The 19,267-nt window shown below is 52.2% G+C and overlaps 1 protein-coding gene across 5 annotated transcripts in view; it reads left to right on the forward strand.

The window, feature by feature from the left end:
• The window catches only part of GSE1 (Gse1 coiled-coil protein), a 574,350-nt gene that overhangs the window by 510,245 nt on the left and 44,838 nt on the right, over window positions 1-19,267 (forward strand). For 4 of the 5 annotated variants that reach the window (XM_038754464.1, XM_038754465.1, XM_038754467.1 and 1 more), the window contains one exon: window positions 11,058-11,276. The exons of the other annotated variant lie outside the window; for it this stretch is intronic. In XM_038754464.1, coding sequence (XP_038610392.1) covers window positions 11,058-11,276 — 219 coding nt within the window. The remainder of the gene's footprint in view (window positions 1-11,057; window positions 11,277-19,267) is intronic. 5 annotated transcript variants of the gene reach the window in all.

A 19,267-nucleotide genomic window follows, 5' to 3' on the forward strand; every position in this document is an offset into this window, starting at 1 on the left:
CTTTAGAAGACCTGGAGGAGGAAGTGAGAGATGGCTATAACTTGCCGCCACCTTACAGAGACTTGCTGCCGCTTTCAACAGGGGTGGGTTTCGAGTATCTTTGAAGCTCAGAGGATTGAGAAGATGCTTTTATTTTATTCTGGGCTAATGACTTTTTTGGTGGTATTAAGTGCTTACTATGTGTCAATTACTATTTTAAGCACTTGGTAGATACAAGATAATTAGGTCAGACATGGTCCTTGTTCCGCATAGGGCTCCCAGTCTAAATAGGAGGGAGACCAGTTATTCCCCATTTTACAGTTGAGGCAACTGAAGCACAGAGAAATTAACTGATTTGCCCAAGGTCACACAGCATGCAAATGGCAGAACAATTAGAACCCAGGTCCTCCAACTCCCAGGCCCATGCTCTTTCCATTAGGCCATGCTTCAACTCTCTTGTATCGTACTTTCCCAAGTGCTTAGGTACAGAGAGCGCTCAATAATTTCCATGGTTTTTTATGGTATTTATTAAACGCTTTCTATGTGCCAGGCTTTGAACTAAGTACTAGAGTAGATACAAGATAATCGACGTGGACACACTCCATGTCCCACATGGGGCTCATAGTCTTAATTCCCATTTTTCAGGTGAGGTAACTGAGGCACAGAGAAGTTAATTGACTTGCTCAAGGTCACGCAGCGTTAAAGTGGTAGAGCTGCAGCAAGCTGGATTGATATACCACTTGCTTGGTCCTGCTGTTTTTAGAGCAAGTGAATGTTCATTAATAAATGAAAAGCACATGGTTAACATAACTGGATCCTATGAAACTTGTTTGTGGCACTCATTTTTGTCCTCCAGTAGTAATGTGGCTTCCCTGTCAACTGCCAGCTGAGGTATTTACCAACCCCAATCAGATAGAAAACAAATCTAGTGGGCTAAAAAAAACAGCAACAGAAAAACCCCCCAGGTCTTTGGCTCTATCCCTGCTTCTGCTTCTCCAAGCTTCCCTCTGAAGTTCAGGGGTTGGTGAGAATAAAGCCTGCATAAACCTGTAGCACACAGTGTGAGCTGAGGTGGCCCCGAGGTATACTCAGTGCCCTATTTGCTTGGGTAATTAGGTGATGCTGTGGACCTTGCTTGCCAGTTATCATGGTAAAGGGCTGACACTATTAACCTTGTAATCAGCTCTGACTTGGGATTCAGAATGAGGAAAATGCTGCTCCTACTGATCCTTTCCACAACCCCTTCTCCGTGTAACCTCCAGCCTGCGGTGGCCTCATCAGGAAGAACACCCAGGGTTGTTCCCCACCCCACCCATAGGCCTGGCACGGGGGAGGAACCATCTCTCCGCCCCCAATCACCCGAACAAAAAAAAAGGCGGCATACAAGCAAGCCCAGAACATGCCGAAGGCAAATAAAATAATGAATTTATTATGAAGCGGTAGAGGCTGTGGAGCCTGCCTGGAGATCAGATGAACATCATGTGCGTGTGTGTGTGTGAGAGAGGGAGAGAGAGACCCCGACCCAGGCCTGATAATAATGCTAAAGCCGCTCCCCGGTGGGAGGGTGGGAGTGGGAGGGCTAGGCTGGGGGGGAGATGGAGGCTAGTGAGGGAGGAGGAACCTCTTGCAAAGCTGGGGGACGCTCTTTATTTGTTCACAAACATTTCTTTCTACAGTAATGAAAAATTACCAAGAGGGGTGATTAGGAAATTCAGGCCCGGGAATGTGCTCCTGTGACTAAATGTGAGGGCCTGCTGTGCTAAACCTCACAGGGTGTAATTACCCCAAGGGGGGGGTTGTCAAGGGGGAAGGGGCGGGATTGGCGCTTGAACCGGGACCCAGCAGAAAATTCATCTAAGCTATTAGCTTGTAATTACAGAGCACAGAGGTAGCAGGCCTGAGGTCTGGTGTCGGAGAAGAGCCAGGGATGAAAGGAAGGAGTAATTATGGAATCTGCAGGAGGCAGGCAGAGTGCTGATTAGTAATGCTTCTTGAACCATTTATTGAAGGGAGGGAAGGAGGGAGGAAGGGCTACAGATACCATATTTAATAGAATAGAAGAGGCTTTCCTTTTTCTTTTTTCTCTCTCGTGTGTTTCACATGGTTTTTTTTTCCATCCTGTCATCAGCAAGGGGATTTGCACGCCGAGAGCAGGTCTTTGGTGTGTTTGGATGCTGTAGTCAAATCAGCATGCCACCTGTTTCAGGACTGCTTTGCTTGTTCGGAAGAACTGGAAAAACAAAGTCCCATGTGGGTGGAAGTGACTGAGATAGATGGGTGCTTCTTACCTTGAAGGCACTCATTATACCCAGGGGGGATTTTTCTCCCTCCTCGGTACTCTTTCTAACCTGAGTGTCAGTGGAAGGAGAAGAGATGTGGAGAATTAGAGGGGGTTTCATAATCCTGTCAAGAATACTCATAAGGTTCTGGTGACCCTTGCCCCAGCTTGGACCAAACAGGAACACCTGAGGAGGAGGGAATTTCAGCCCCAAAGACTGGATTGGGGTATTTTGGGCAATTGCTGGTGACTGATGACTTCCTCCCACAAGAAACGTTGGTGTGGGCTGTTTGGAAAGTACTTCCAGGGGAAGGATAAGGCCTGTTAGCAGCATGTGCCACTGAAAAGCTTCTTGAGATTCTTCCTCCTAGGAACCAGGGGGTCTGACTCCACCCATCCATCCGTATCTTCACCACCTTTTAAGTGCTCCTGTAGCGGAGCATTGTGACTTAGCGGAAAGAGCACAGGCTTGGGAGTCAGAACCTGGGTTCTAGTCTTGGCTCTGCCATGTGCTTGCTGTGTCCCCTCGGGCAAGTGACTTAACTTCTCTGTGCCTGTTACCTCATCTGTAAAATGGGGGATTCAATCCCTGTTCTCCCTCCTACTTAAATTGTGAACCCTCTGCGGGACGGGGACTGTGTACGACTTGATTATCTTGTGTCTGTCCCAGCGCTTGGAACAGTGTTTAACATGCAGTAAGTGCTTAACAAATACCATTATTATTAGTAGTAATAGTGCCGTGGCTCAGTGGAAAGAGCACGGGCTTTGGAGTCAGAGGTCATGGGTTCGAATCCCGACTCCACCGCATGTCTGCCGTGTGACCTTTGGCAAGTAACTTAACTTCTCTGAGCCTCAGTTACCTCATCTGTAAAATGGGGATTAAGACTGTGAAACCCATTCATTCATTCATTCAATCGTATTTATTGAGCGCTTACTATGTGCAGAGCAGTATACTAAGCGCTTGGAAAGTACAGTTCAGCAACAGATAGAGACAATCCCTACCCAACAACGGGCGCACAGTCTGGAATAAGGAGACAGGCAACAGAACCAAACAAGTATACAGGTGTCAATACTATCAAAATAGAATTATAGATATATACACATCATTAATAAAATAGAGTAATAAATATGCACAACTATACACAAGTGCCGTGGGGAGGAGAAGGGGGTAGAGCAGAGGGAGGGAGTAGGGGCAATGGGGAGGGGAGGAGGAGCGGAAGGTTGTCCCACGTGATCACCTTGTATCCCCCCAGCGCTTAGAGCAGTGCTTTGCACAGGGTAAGTGCCATCATTATTATTATTATAGTGAGAAATAAAGGCCTACATCCCTACACACACCCCGCCCCCCCTCCAGCCCCCTCATCCATCATAGCCCTTCATGCTGAGGATTTTATTCCCAGCTGTTAGTATAATGAATTTACATGAGCTGATAATGTAGACAAGAATTCAGTCAATGGCTGAGAGCTCAGAAGTTAATAAATGCCTGTATAATGAGGGCAGAGGGAGTGAGATCCCAGCTCTGGTCCTGGGCCTCCCGAGGGCCCCGGGGCCAAAGTTTAATAAATGCTGACTGACGCTGGGGGAAGGGGTGGAGGGGTGTGGCTCTCCCCGCCCTGGCCGGTTTGAGAGGTTGGGGTGGGGGGCGTGGGGGGCGTGGGGGGGGGGGCTTTCCCTCCCGGGGACTTGCAGCGACACCTGCTGGTGTCAGCCGCAGGCATCAGCTGGAGAACACCTGCTCCGGCTCTTTGTCCCTCCCGGAGCAGCAGCAGCAGACAGACAAACGGACAGGACTGGCCCGGGTCAGGCTCTCCCACGTTCCCCACTGCCCCGAGGGAGGTTACTCGGGTGGGGCTTTGCCCTGATAGGAAGGGCTGTGTGGGGGAGCCGGGGTGGGGGTGGTAACAGGGAACCCGGGCTCACCAATGATTTGTTCCTTCCTCTCCATCATCATCAATCGTATTTATTGAGCGCTTACAGTGTGCGGAGCACTGTACTAAGCGCTTGGGAAGTACAAATTAGCAACATATAGAGACAGTCCCTACCCAGCAGTGGGCTCACAGTCTAAAAGGGGGAGACAAAACCAAACATACTAACAAAATAAAATAGAATAGATATGTACAAGTAAAATAGAGAAGCATGAGAAGCAGCGTGGCTCAGTAGAAAGAGCCCGGGCTTTGGAGTCAGTGGTCATGGGTTCAAATCCCAGCTCCCCAACTCTCAGCTGTGTGACTTTGGGCAAGTCACTTCACTTCTCTGTGCCTCAGTTACCTCATCTGTAAAATGGGGATTGACTGTGAGCCCCCCGTGGGACAACCTGATCACCTTGTAGCCTCCCCAGCACTTAGAACAGTGCCTTGCACATAGTAAGTGCTTAATAAATGCCATTATTAAAAATGCCATTATTAAATAGAGTAGTAAATATGTACAAACATATATACATGTATACAGGTGCTGTGGGGAAGGGAAGGAGGTAAGATGGGGATGGAGAGGGGGACGAGGGGGAGAGGAAGGAAGGGGCTCAGTCTGGGAAGGCCTCCTGGAGGTGAGCTCTCAGTAGGGCCTTGAAGGGAGGAAGAGAGCTAGCTTGGCGGTTGGGCAGAGGGAGGGCATGGTCAGAGGTCATGGGTTCAAATCCCGGCTCCGCCAAGTGCCAGCTGTGTGACTTTGGGCAAACTTCTCTGGGCCTCAGTGATCTCATCTTGGCTCTCATGGCGGGACGGGCCCTGACAAGATGGCGCTACAGCCGCCAGAGGATCTCCATCCCCCCCCATCTTACCTCCTTCCCTTCCCCACAGCACCTGTATATATGTATATATGTTTGTACATATTTATTACTCATTTTACTTGTACATATGTATTCTATTTATTTTATTTTGTTAGTATGTTTGGCTGTGTTCTCTCTCTCCCCCGTTTAGACTGTGAGCCCGCTGTTGGGTAGGGACTGTCTCTATATGCTGCCAACTTGGACTTCCCAAGCGCTTAGTCCAGTGCTCTGCACACAGTAAGCACTCAATAAATACGATTGATTGATTCAGCGAGGGAAGCCGGCTGGACGGACAGCTCAGAGCAGAAGCCGGAGTTGGCAAGGAGAGGAGGGAGACTGAGCTCTCGCTTGGCTATTTGCCTTCTCTCCCCCCTCCCCACCCCCATACATGAATGCCTTCCTGATGGGTGGCTACCGCAGATTGGCTTTAGATGAGTTGGGGAAACTGAACAGACCACCCTCCCCTCTCTGGGATGCTCTCTGTGGCTCAGCCAGACCACCTCCGCATTGTGGTCTCTTTCCATTCTGCGTGGTTACTACCCCTTCCCTCCCTGCCCCTGGTGGGGGAGGGCGGCGCAGAGGGCGACCTCCCTCCCTCACCTCTGCTTTGCCCACCCCCTCCAATGCACACATGCTGAGGAGAAATGCTAATTCTCGACTGTTAATGAAGTTGCTCATTTGAAATTCTATTTTAAGTGATCTGACATCAGCAGTGTAGTTTTCCAGGACTTCGAGCTCCAGTGCATGTGGTTCTGATATTAATGTTGGCGGGTTGCCTTTGGAGCTGAAGGAGGGGGGTGGGGGGAAGGGACCAGGTTGGGCAGGGTTCTCTGTCACCTGCTTGACCCCCTGGGGTTTGGTTACCTGGGTTTTATCTGGGATGGTTGAAGGTGAGGGCTCTTTAGGGGAAGCTTAGATATGGGATTATTGCAGGGAGCAGTGTAAACAGCCCCAGGCGATCGCTTCGCTTTGCAGAATCCTGCTGTTGATAACTGACTCTGGCAACTGAAGACTGTCAGGAGGAGTGAGGGTCTGAATTTCTGCTGGGCAGGCCCCTAGAACCCTGAAAAGCCACTGGGCATGATCTCAAGACAGATTGCAGTGTTCTCTTCCACTGCTCTGAGTGGCCTTTGCACAGATGTACCATCCTTATGAGTTCAAAGGGTACATGCTTGGAATCTCTTAACCTTTCTTTTCAACTCTCTGCCTTCTCGACATGCTGCCTTGCCCCCATGAAGGTGGCCTGCCAGTTCCTGGGCTGGTGGGAGAAATGCCCTTTTAACAGAGGTTCTGAAGTGGTAGAAGAGGGTGGAGAGGGACTTGATCCTGCCAGGCTGGGCTTGTGTGTCCTGTGACTCAGAGCAGTGACCTGTGCCTGATGGGGTCAGGAGTCTGGGGTAGAGAGGCTTAGTCTGTGGTGGTGGTGGCAGCGTCTAGCCTTGCCTACCAGAGTAACAGGGAATCTCAGGCAGCAACATTCATTTTCATCCCACCATGCCTGAAGGGTAAAGAATTTGGCGTTCGATACCCAGAGCGGACGCACAATTCCAGCTTGCAAAACCCTAACCCACCCACGATCCTGAGAAGCAGTCAGTCTTATTTAGTGAGCGCTTACTGTGTGCAGAGCACTGTACTATGCACTAGAGAGAGTACAATATAACACTAATCAGACACATTTTTTGCTCACAATGAGCATACCGTCTCTTAGAGGGGGAGCCTGCAGCGCTGAGAGTCAGGCTTCCTCCTCAACCCAGGGCTCGGGAGCTGATGGGGGCCACCTTAACCAATGCTCCCTATCCTAGCCCATGAAATCAGGCAGCCAGGCAAAAGAAAATCAGCCAGAGGGGAGGCCAAATGTAATCTGTCCTCCTTTTTCTTTCTGTGACCTTTGTGCTCACTGCATTCTGTGTAGAATAGTATGTATTCCGCTCCAGGCAGACTCTGTTAACTTCGGATGGGAGAGGCGGGCTTTGCTGCAATGACTGGTAGGGAGTTTGAGACAATTGTATTTGAGTTTGACCTGATTTAGCTGGGGCAAAAAAAATAACTGGCCCATCTCAACGTTGTTTTCAAAATCCTGGACTACACTGGATGTGACTGTCACAGCCAATTGGGGGCCTTGAAATCTCCAAGTGAAGTGATGGAGGAGTTAAGTGGCCAAGAGGCATCCCCCCATTTTCTCTCCCCGACCTTCCCAGCTACTGCCCAGTGTTGGGTGCCATCCGGAGCCTAGAATAGTGCCCAGTGCTTAGAACAGTACTTGGCACATAGTAAGCACCTAACAAATATTCTATTTATTTTGATGGTTTTGACACCTGTCTACATGTTTTGTTTTGTTGTCTGTTTCCGCCTTCTAGACTGTGAGCCCATTGTTAGGTAGGGACCGTCTCTTTATGTTGCCAACTTGTACTTCCCAAACGCTTAGTACAGTGCTCTTCACACAGTAAGTGCTCAATAAGTACAATTGAATGAATGAATGAATGAACAAATACCATCATTATTATTATTATCTGCCCCAAGTCCCCACTCAGCCCATGGAGAAATTGAGGCCATATCTGGGTCCTGGTAGACTAAATCCCCTCTATGCCCTTTCCACAACTCTGCTGTGCTCCCGCTTTTTATTAATGTCTGTCTCCTTCTCTAGACTGTACTCCCCCCCAGCACTTAATACAGTGCTCGGCCCTCATTAAATATGAGCGATTAAGTGACAGATTGAGTCAGGAGGAAGAAATATAGAAGAGGAGGTTCCAGGGCCAAGGGCTGAGGCTCATGTTGTAGTTGGACTTGCCTACATGTAGTTGGGGTGGTGGCAGGGGGTCCTCACGCAGTGAACATTTCAAGGGGGAAAAATTTGCTGGTCTCATTTTAATGGAGAAACTGGATTTATGGGACTTGGGTCCTCCAGCACTGAACAGACGTGGGAGGGGTGGATGGAGCGAGAGCTTGTAAATCTCAGCTTTGAGGTGAAGAGCTGCCAGCCCCACATTTAAAATTGAGCTCTTTAAAATCATCCTCCGTTCTCTGCTGCTGCAATTCTTCTCCATCATCCCCCCAAATAAACCGGCGGAGGGGGTGGTGGTGGGCAAGCCACAGAGTGGGGCAGGGACCTGGGTCTTTGAGCCAGCCTCTCTTCCCCATCTTCCCTCCCCAACTCTGTTCTGCCTGTCCGGTCCACTGGGAACTCCTCAGGGAGTTGAGTGTCTGAGCAGCTGTGGGCAAGGGCTCACTAACCTCAGCCTGGGGGTGAACGGCATTTTTCCCGGGCAGGCCGGCAGACCAGGGCTAATTCTCGGATGTCCTCTCCTGGGAAAGTGCAGTGTGCAGGGCAGGCGGTGGGAAGGAGAAGCAGAGGATTGGACAGGACTAGCGGTCTACCCCCGCCTCTTTCCTCTCCTCTCCCCCTTCCCCCCCACCCCAAACACACACACACACGCACACACACTTTCCTCTAAAGCTTTCAGCAAAAGAGCGGAGGACACGGAGGGGTCAAATGCCTGGATCAATGCTGCTTCATCCACGTTCAATAGGGCCTCCTGCTGCAGCATGCTGACAAAACGCCACTGTTATCTCCCAGCAGTCCTAGCTAGTATAGATCGGACAGGGACATGTGACTTGGCGGCAGCTGTTAGGCTGGCTTGTTTTCAGTGGGTAGCCGTGCCTGTGTGGTGGGGCTTTGTTAGATAAGGTACAAGCACTTGCTGGGAATAATGGGGTTTCCCTGAACTTGCTTCCGCTCGTGCTTCTCTCCCTCCCCCGCCAGCAACCATATATTCATTGTGCTCTGCAGAAATTAACTATCCCTCACGGCAGCGCTATGTTGCTCATTCCCCTCTCCCTTTCTTCCCCCACCCATTGCCCAAAGAAAAGAAGAGTGCTTTTGGCTTCAATGTGCATTCTGAACCACAGCAAGTCTTCTGGTCAGACCTCTGGAAAGAAGTTTGAGTCGAAGGAATATAGGTATCTGTCCAAAGGTGCTTCTCCAAATGAGGGAGGGCAGAGAATCAGAATGGCTGTGTAAAGGGAAGCCTCTCTGAGGTCTGGTATTTCTGATGTACAGGGTAAGTTCGTGTTTATCTTTAGCAGAGGAAAGGGTGAGGAGTTCGTGGCCTTAGCCTTCCATCTCGCACTTGCCTTGGTTGTTTTTTGGCCTCTTCCTGTCTCATCCGAAGAAGCTGGCGAGAGGAGCCCGTGTGGCTGGGTTTGTGTCCAGGCTGGCTGTCCCCTGCTGGGCTCCCTCTGGAACAGAGGGCCTGTCTGCTTTGTCTGGATTGGGCACAGGCACGGGAAGAGCCATCCTGGGATGGATGGAGAGTGTCTTGGCTCCCACTCCCTGTGCTGTGTGGCTTGGGCCCGTGTGGGGATGGACAACCATTTGCCCCCTCCCCGTACTGCCTGCCATCTTTTCTGAAGGGGAGGGTGATGGTGGGGTGTGTGTGTGTGGTCTTTCTTGCTATAGTGGTTTGTGGTTTCCCTCTCCCCCCCGCCCCACTCCTGCCAACCCCAATCCTTCCCCCCCCCCCCCTTTTTTTGTCAACATTTGAAAGACTCTTACCTCCTTGGAAAGGAGAGCAGGGATATCTCTGCCCCTTCGGCAACAGCCGATCAAATCTCTGGTAGCTTTACCTCTGCCCATGGCAGACTCTGCAGCCATAGGTGGGAACTGGGGTGGCAGCGGTGGTGGGGGAAGTTCTGGACTGTGAACTCCATCCTGGAAAGAAAGGAGCAGGGTGTTTTGGATTCCTAGCTGCCTTGCTGTTTGATTTTGATTTCTAATAGTCTCCCTCTTGCCTAATTAGTGAGACTTGGGATACGCTGTTTTGGTGTCTTTGGGTTTTGTTTGCCAACCTGTTGAGGTAGTCTTCCCAGGAATGAGTCTCAATAATAATAATAATGATGGTATTTATTAAGCGCTTACTATGTGCAAAGCACTGTTCTAAGCACTGGGGAGGTTACAAGGTGATCAGGTTGTCCCACAGGGGGCTCACAGTCTTAATCCCCATTTTACAGATGAGGTAACTGAGGCACAGAGAAGTTAAGTGACTTGCCCAAAGTCATACAGCTGACAATTGGCGGAGCTGGGATTTGAACCCATGACCTCTGACTCCAAAGCCCGTGCTCTTTGTACTGAGCCAGTGCTCTTTGTACTGAGCCACGCTGCTTCTCAATGACTCAGTGACTTCTGTCCCTCTGAGGGCCTGGTGGAATGGGGCCGGTTGGGGGGGGGGGGGGGGGGGGGTTGCTGTCTAGACCTTTTTCCCACCTCTACTAGTGGTTTTCCCCAAATAGGGCCTTTGGATCCACAAGTCAGGCCCATCGGATCCCAGCTATCTTGTGGTCCTGCTTCCCTTGGTGTGGGGAGTGAACATGCTATAGTCTCCCTCTCTAGCCTGTAAGTTTGTTGTGGGCAGAGATTGTCTGTGTATTGGTATGTTGTACTCTTCCTAGCGTTTAGTACAGTGCTCTGTCCAAAGTAAGTGCTCAATAAATATGATTGAATGAATCACACCTCTGCCTCATCTGATGCCAGGCAGCGGGGTAGGTCACCTGTGCCACCGAAATGTGCCTTCGGTCACCTTGGGGAACCCTGTGGGTCTAGGGCCTGATGGTTGCCCGCACCTAGCTGCTAACTGCAGTTGGTGCCACCGTCTCTCCATTCAACAAGTTAGGGTCTTGTCAAGCCCCTATCATTTCAGTCGCCTTCAGGTTGGCACTGCCCAGAGGATTCTTGTGCTCCAGTGCTGCTATGGAAGTGGTTGGCCCTCTGGGACGAGGGAGCAGCATATCCATCCACCCTCCCACCCCCCACCGTTTGTATTTTCCCTTCCGCTTCTTGCTTTGTCTCATCTGATACCTCGCTTCCTGCCTCACCCCTTCCTGCTGCATGCCATGCCTGTCCATCTGCCTGCCCCTGGCCCCCTGGGCTTTGCCCCTCCAGCGCCGGAGACCGGTCGGGTGCCCGAGCGAACGAGTTTGCCTCCTGCTGCTGGGTTCTCCTTCTCTCTGGGTGATGTTTGGTTGTTCTTTTCGTTGTTTCAGGCATGAGCCATGAGCCCAAGTCCCCTTCACTAGGAATGCTTTCAACAGCGACGCGGACCACCGCTACCGTCAGCCCCCTGACCCCTTCTCCTCTCAATGGCTCCCTTGTACCCAATGGCAGCTCTGCGGCCAACGGCACTCTGTCAGTCCAGGCAGCACCCTCCTCCAGCTTCGCCGCCGCGCTGCGCAAACTCGCCAAACAGGCGGAGGAACCGAGAGGTAAGAGAGGAGCTTCGAGGTAGCGACAGGAGGGGGTGCCCCTCCATCCTGGTATTAGGCCTTGGAGCAGGAAGGCAGGCGGGGGAGGGAGTAAAGGCCCATCAAGCCCCCTCCTTTCTGTCTCCCACCCAAAGTAGCATAGAGGTGAGGAGCAGCTGTTCTTGTTCTCCAGGACACCTGGAATCTGTTTGAGAGAGGGCACCTTAGAGTGTCAGGTGCCAGGGGTCAGAAAGAAAGCCTGTCCCCTCCTTCCCCCCCCCCCCCCCCCCCCCCCCCCGCCATTCCCACTAATGTTAACTGGGTCTAGAATTGGACAACAGGCCAGGTGCATAATGGGAAGGCTTGGCCTCCCCATGTAGGCTGAGGTGCTGTTTGCATGACCCTTTCACCCGAGCAGCTCTGCCCACTGCCACTTTGCCAGTGGGAGTGGGGAAATAAAGCAGTCAATCAATCAGTGGTATTTATTGAACACTCACTTTGTGCAGAGCATTCTACTAAGTGCTTGGGAGAGTCCAATAAAACCGAATTAGCGGACATGTTCCCTGCTCATAATGAGCTTATAGTCTAATAGTCTAGAGGGGGTAGCTCTTTGAAGCCGAAGAGAGTCTGGCCCCTGGAGCTAGCGAGTCGGGGCTCTGTCCAGGCCACCTAGGCAGGGCGTGACTGCACAGACATCTTCCCCAGGTCACCTGGCCTGGCCGCAGATACTGTACTTTCTCTGCTCTGCTTTGCTTCTGTGTCTTCCTCTGCTCTCCCCTGCCCCTGCCCCCACGTCTCTCCTTTTATCCTTCCCTCCCCCTGCGCCTCAGGGGCCTCCCCTTCCTGCAGCTGCAGCACGAGCTGGATGCAGGACAGCTTGACTGGAGATTGTGCGCCTTTCTGCTGCTGTGGAAGAGTGAAAAGAGCTGGGAGAGACAGCTTGTGGGGGTGGGGGTTGGTGGCGGGGGATGTGGCCTGGACTGGCCCTCCTCACCCGCCTCGGAGATCTTGGCCACACAAATGATGGGGAGCTGTGCCTGACTGAGGCAGCAGGGCTGGAGATTTCTGTGCCCAGAGATGGCAGTGGCAGCAGTTGCTTCCCAGTTCAAACTGCTCACCGACAGAGGCTCAGCCCCCTCTTTGTGTCTGCCCCGTGGGGTGCTGTGGTGGGGACAGCTTTGCCATCCCCCTCTCCCCACACCGTGCCTGCAGTGGCCTCTCTGGAGCCTCCGGGGAGGGGGCCAGGCTCCCTGAGAGCTGAGCCTGGAGACCTTGAAGTGTCCAGGGAGCGGCCTGATGGGTGGTAAGTTAGCTTTTCCTGGTCTCCCATCTCTCAGATGGAGTCACCGAGGTCTGGGCAAAAGGACTCAGGGGTTCCTGCTTTCTGGCTCACTGGTCTGCCCCCACCCAGGCTTCCCTGTGCAGTCCCAGCAGCTTCAGACATCGCAGAGGCGGTATGGTGGGCTGCTGGCCTTCTTATCTATCTCTAGCCTCTTCCTTGAGGCCCCCGGCTTCTCTGTGGGGAAAAGTCTGGGGGTCTGGAGGTGACAAACAGGGGCACGTTTAGACTGTGTGTGTTCATGTGTGTGTGTCTGTATGCTTGGGGTGGGGAATGAGGGGAAGGCTGGGATCGTGCTCTCCATGCTCCTGCTGTGAACAGTGAAGCGGAGGTGCTGGGAGAGGGGGGGAGTGTTGTGTTGGAGGTGCCGTAACCCCTTGGGCCCTGGCGGATAGAGCTCTGTTCTGAGTCTGACGGCCTTCTCGCCCCCAAGGAAACCTCGGCTAGAGGAATCCCCGTCCTCTCCGGCTGGCCCTGCTGTTTCGCAGCCCTCAACCGGCTTCTGCCCGTCGTGGCCGCTTGGGGCTCCAGCTTGCTAGACAGACAGAGAGCAGATGGCTCATCTGAAATCAATGCCTTCTCCTGTCACCCTTTGCCTGCCAAGTTCCACTGAGGCGGCCAGGCCAGGGATTGTAATGGGCCTCAGCGAGGGTCTAGCGGGCAGCCCTGCAGGAGTGTCAGGAGAGGAGGCCCCAGGGTCTCATGACAGGCTGTGGGGTTGGGGGCTAGAAGAGATCACCCAGGGCTATCCCCATTTGAGTTTCCCAGGATTGGGGAGGTAGGGAGGTTCCTCTGTGGGGAGCTCATTTTTCTGCAGTAGTAACAGGCCCATCAACCACCCCACAGCCGGTCACACTAACAGCACCAGTGCTGGGTATGGTGACTGACTGGTGCCCCAGGTGAACTCTGCGTCGAGTACGGCATCGAGTATGGTGTCTGTGGGGGGGTGGGAGAGGAGCCTCAAAGTGCCCATCTTTTGGTAACATGCCAACCCCAGAACCCCAGAGGAGGCCCCAGAACATTCAAGGAAAGCTTTGAAGGAGCCACTTGGCTGTTTATGAGATCAGGTTAAAGGTCTCTTGTCTCCCTGTGCCCGGCCTGTCCCTAGCTCTCTGGGTTCTGGTGCTGTTAGCTGAGGGTGTGAGCAACTGGTATTTGCCTCAGAGAAGAGACTGCTCTCACCCTGGCTCTGATGGCAGATGACCACAAGCGATTTCCTGCTGGTGCCTCTCTGTACCCAGGCCTGCATGCTCACACAATACCTGCAGGCTGGCAGAGGCCTGGAAATTTTGCTGAAGACAATTGCCCTGCAAGGATGCAGAGGGCTAAGTTTTCAGCTCTGGGAGTGTTCACTATTATGCAAGTTGAAGTACAGTCCAACCTGATTTACCCAGAGGTCCAGTTAGGAGCTCAGTCAGGTCAGCAGAAAGGAGAGTCCAGGGTATAAGGACAGGGTTTGAGGAGGGGAAGAGAAGCAAGGGCTGCTGGTAACTGAAGGAGGAAGGGGAGCCAAAGTCAGGAGGTAAAATCAAGGAAGTAAGCTTAGCTTTCTGGATTGTCTATCCAGCTCATACCTAAAATGACCAATCAATCAGTCAGTGGTACTTATTGAGCACTTATTGTGTGCAGAACATTGTACTAAGCTCTTGGAAGAGTAAAGTACAACAGACTTGGTAGACACATTCCCTGCCCACAGGGAGCTTTTAGTCCAGACATTCACTCTTGTCCCATGATAGTTCAGGGAGCCTATGCATCTGTAACAGGAGGAATCAGAGCACCAGCTGCAGTATTCCAGGATCCCTGGTGGAGCATCATCGAGAGAACTCCTGGGCCCAGTCTCCCATCTTTCAGATGGAATTGTCGAGGTCTGGGCTGAAGAACTCAGGGGTTCCTGTGCCATCTGGGGCTTCCTCTTCACTTGCTCCTGGCTCTGCTAGTTCCCTGTCTTTTTCTCAGAAACAAAGCCTAGGAAGTTTTTAGTTGAGCAGTTGTGGTCCCTGGAAGACGAGAGAGGCCCCAGCTCTGTCGGAGCAGCTGTCCCGGCAACAGCCAAGGCAGAGGAGGACTGGACTTGGACTTGCAGGAGCTGTGACTCTTTACCATTCACGCTGACCAGATGTGGTGGCTGGACAGCCAATTTTGGCGTGGGCAGCTGAGGATTTAGAGGAAAGTCAGAGCTTTTAGTGAAGAGTTGAGTCCAGCCAGTGTAACTCAGTGGGCACTTCCAGATCTGGCTCAGAGTCCCTGGAGATGAAGCTGGGGGGTGGGCACCACCCTCTGACCCATCGCTGACCCACACAGAGGCAAATTTAGGACTTGGAAGGGGCTGGAGTCTCCTGTCTTGGCGCTGAGTGCTTCAGACTATGCTTGGGGCCTGTCTAATTTGGCTCACGACTCCCTCAAGTGGCTCCAGGCCAAAGAGGAAGTTGCCCCCCTGGTATCCACTTGATCTCCTTGAGGCTCTTTGGACCAGACCACCCCAAATCCACAGAGAATGCCTGGAACCGGACTGAACTGAACTGCCCCTGAGGCCCAGCTGACCCAGAGAACAGAATCACTCAATCATATTTGAGGGCTTACTGTGTGCAGAGCACTTTACCAAGTGCGTGGGAAAGCACAATATAAAGGGAGCCAATGGGCCTGGAGAAGCAGCTGGGAGGAGGTAGGGAGCAGAGCCTGGAAGGGGAGATGGGGCCGGGGGTGGGTGTCAAACCTTAGTCCTCCCAGCCTTGGGGCGGAGAGGGTCATAAACCTGGAAACCTGCTTCGGGGACTGATAAAAAGCAGGACTATTGGATTCCAGAGGTGGCAGCTGCTTGTGGTTGGGAGGATTGGAGGGGGAGAGCTGCAGCCACCGCCTCCTAATCAACTTCCCTGTCTGCTGCCCCACAAGGCTCCCCACAGTTTCTCTTAATCACACCTTTTGTCAGTTGCTAAAAGCTGCCTGGTGTGTTCATTTTTCTTCCTTTTGCTCTTGGCTTATCTCCACAACACACCTTTTGACCTCAGTCCCCCTCTCTTCCCTCCCCCTCCCAACTTCCCCCCTTAAAGTTTCTTCTTATTTTTAGCCATAGGACTGAATTCTTTCCACCATTTCATGGGCTAATGTCTTTCCTCGGCATTGTGTCTCGAGGGGGCAGTTTAAAAATTCAATTCAGACGAAGTAATCCAAATGCCATATCATTTGCCGTACCCCGAGAGAAAGGATGAAGAGAATAGAGGAAAGAGAAATCTGTCCCCCTCAATAGGTTTCCTCGCTGATATGCTTCATTGAAATTTTATTTTTCCTAAGGCTCCTAAATGTGTTCTTTCAGCAGCCAAACTGCCCTGCTAAATAACAAAGTCAGCAACTGCTGGGTGCCTGGAAGAAAGCATGCACATCTGAATATGTGTCTCTTTAATGGGCTGTTTAACTGGAACCCAGTGGAAGGCAGCACTCTGCAACAGCAGGATCAGGCTTAGGTACAGCGAGCGGCAGCGGTGACGCAGTGATGCCCTGGGTCGAAGTGAGGAAGGCAAGGAGCTCTGCCTCAGGGAGAGGAACAAGCCTCCAGGCAGAGGGCTGGTGCGCTGGATGATGTTTGCTCTGAAGCAGTGCTTTATACATAGTAATCCCTCAGTAAACACCACTGGTGATGAAAAGACTAGGACTGGTTCTCTGGAGTTTGATTGGGTGGTCGGTGACCTGTTCCCACAAACCCCGACCTCCCCTGGGTATGACCCGGCTGGTGGTCCTGTATCTAGTGGAAGGAGGTATGTCACTTGAGTCCTTGTCTTCACAGTCGGGGAGCTGGCCCGAGAGATGCTCTGGCCTCAGGTTGGACATGCTGGGCCCTGTGCCATGGTTTATCCATGGAGCTCACTGGAAGGTGGGCATGGGGGCGTGGGGGAGAGAGAGAGAGAGAGAGAGAGAGAGAGAGAGAGAGAGAGAGAAATATGCGTGTATATATATGTATATATGTATACCAGTATGTATATCCTGGTCCCAGCCTGGAATTCTGAGCACTGAGGCTGGGTAGTCTTGACTGCTTTCCATCCAGTGTGGAGGGGGCCTGAATCAGCTCAACGCGTGCTTGAGTCTGTCCTCTGCCCGGGGAATCTGCTTCACTTTCCCGTTGCCTCGGCGAGCAGGGTAGTAGCTGGGTTCTCGGCAGTGCCCTTCTGGGATCCCTCAACCCATCCCACTGAAGGTCAAACCCCACACTTGTTACTCTTGAAGCGTTAGAAACCCATCTCCACAGAACCCTGGAAAGACTGTGGTTGTTGTGGATGTGATAATGGCCACGGGAAGCCTGAAATTCTGCTCCTCTAGCTCCAGGATTCTACTGATCTGTTTTTTCGTCTTTGTGGTCTTCGTGTTTTGTTTCATCTCTCCTTTTGTGCCTGTTACCTGTCCTCTCATCCCCCTTTTAATTTTCAGATTGAGTCCCTCACCCCCTGAGGGACAGGCACTTTAATCTCCTTCCCACCGGTGTATTCTTTTGCAGTGCTTAGTACAGTGCTCTGCACACCATAAGTGTTTAATCGAGTACTATTAGTCCTACTAGATGATCCCATAGAAGCTAGTGTTGGACAAAAAGGATATAGAGTCCTGCATGGGAAGCTGGATTCCCCTTTTCAGGGTGAGCCGAATGACATGGGGCTGGGGCAGGAGGAGACATGAGTAGTGTGTGTCTGTCTGTCTCTGTGTTCAGCCATCTTTCTCCAGTCCAAGGGGTGAGGGCAGAAGGAGGGGTGAGGGCAGGCAATAAATCCTGCCTTGCATCCTGTGAATCGATACACAAGTTTCACCAGTTCAAATTAAAAATTATCACCAGGCACTTAATGAAGGGCAGCAGCTACTCACTGACCATAAAACGGGTTCTTGGCTCCCTAGTGGACGAGGGCTGGGGCCCCAGAGGCTCTGGCGAGTGTGTCTTTTCCAGATGGCTTCCCTCCTCTGTTCATGGGTCAGGATTCCAGTCTCCCTTTCTCATCCCAACCCCAGAAAAGTGGATCTGAAGAAATCCGCCAGGGTCTTAGGCACCGTGGGTCAGCCCAAGGAGCAGGCTTTTGTTTGGTCACACCCCGGCCTGACTTTCCCCAAGCCGGCCCCCCCTCCCTCGGACCTAGGGGGTTGGTGGTGGGGAGGGGTTGTTCCTCGAGGATCCCAGCCAGGTCCTGCAGACCTGCCCCACCCCTTTCCTTGGCTCCCCAGTGTTTCTCCTTTCCATGTCCCTTGCACAGTAATGTAAAATTCTCCACTCTCCCCTGGTGGCTTTGGCTGAGCACTTACAGTCCACCTTCCAGGGAGAACCTAGGCCACGGGCCCCTTGCTGTGGCTGCCTGGCTGACCTCTGAGCCCTGGTTGGAGTAGACACACTGGAAGAGTTGGATTCCTATCCCCATCGGTTGCTCAGGACCTCCAGCTCCATCACACCTTTCCCAGTACCCCCTTGGGGCTCCCCCAGAGCATACACTCTCCTGCTGTTCTCAGGCCCAGGCTGGTAGACCTCGATTGAGCCAGGGTCCTGGATCCTTTGAGCCTGAATTGGAGCAGAGTTGGCTGTTTCTTGAGTGTGTTGCGGGTAGGGAAGAATAGAGTGTTAAAAGCATCTTAAAGGGAAGACAATCACTAGCCTTCTCCCGTGACTGTCCCTTTAAAAATATCCCACCCTCCGCCCCCTCTCAACACCCTAAACAAAATCCATTTGGAAACTCTTGTGCATGTGTCAATCACGGCATTAGCATGGTTTGGCAAAGCAGTATTTCTCTCCTCCTGTGTATCTGGAGTTCCATCTGTTTGAGGGATTGAGTGTCTGTGTGTGTGCGCGCACGTGCATCTGTGTGTACCTCTCCTGCCATTCCTCTTCGTGACAGTAGTCGTGACGGTAGTCGCTGCTGCCATCAGGAGCTCCTTGAGAAGAGGGTGCAGAAAAGCTGGGGCCTGGAGGCAGAGTCTGGTTGGAGTTTGGCAGGTGAGGGGCTGGCCCTTTTCATTCATTCATTCAATCGTATTTATTGAGCGCTTACTGTGTGCAGGGCACTGTACTAAGCGCTTAGGAAGTACAAGTTGGCAACATATAGAGACGGTCCCTACCCAACAGCGGGTTCACAGTCTAGAAGGGGGAGACAGACAAGAAAACAAAACATATTAACAAAATAAAATAAATAGAATAAATATGTACAAATAAACTGGAGTAATAAATACATACAAACATATATACAGGTGCTGTGGGGAGGGGAAGGAGGTAAGGCAGGGGGGATGGGGAGGGGGAGGAGGGCGAGAGGAAGGAGAGGGCTCAGTCAGGGAAGGCCTCCTGGAGGAGGTGAGCCCTCAGTAGGGCTTTAAAGGGAGGAAGAGAGCTAGCTTGGCGGATGTGCGGAGGGAGGGCATTCCAGGCCAGGAGGATGACTTGGGCTGGGGGGGGTCTACGGCGGGACAAGCGAGAATGAGGCACAGTGAGGAGATTAGCGTCAGAGGAACGGAGGGTGCGGGCTGGGCTGGAGAAGGAGAGAAGGGAGGTGAGGTAGGAGGGGGCGACATGGGGGTCACAGTGTAAGTAGGAGGAAGGACAGGTGTTTAATCCCCATTTTACAGATGAGAAAATGGAGGCATAAAGAAGCGACTTGCTCAAGTCTCCTGCCATGGCCCACAGCTGCCCAGGCTGGTTGGTGGGGAAGGAAAGCGGGAG

Source organism: Tachyglossus aculeatus, chromosome 11 (assembly GCF_015852505.1).
Source record: "Tachyglossus aculeatus isolate mTacAcu1 chromosome 11, mTacAcu1.pri, whole genome shotgun sequence".
Taxonomy (NCBI): Eukaryota; Metazoa; Chordata; class Mammalia; order Monotremata; family Tachyglossidae; genus Tachyglossus; species Tachyglossus aculeatus.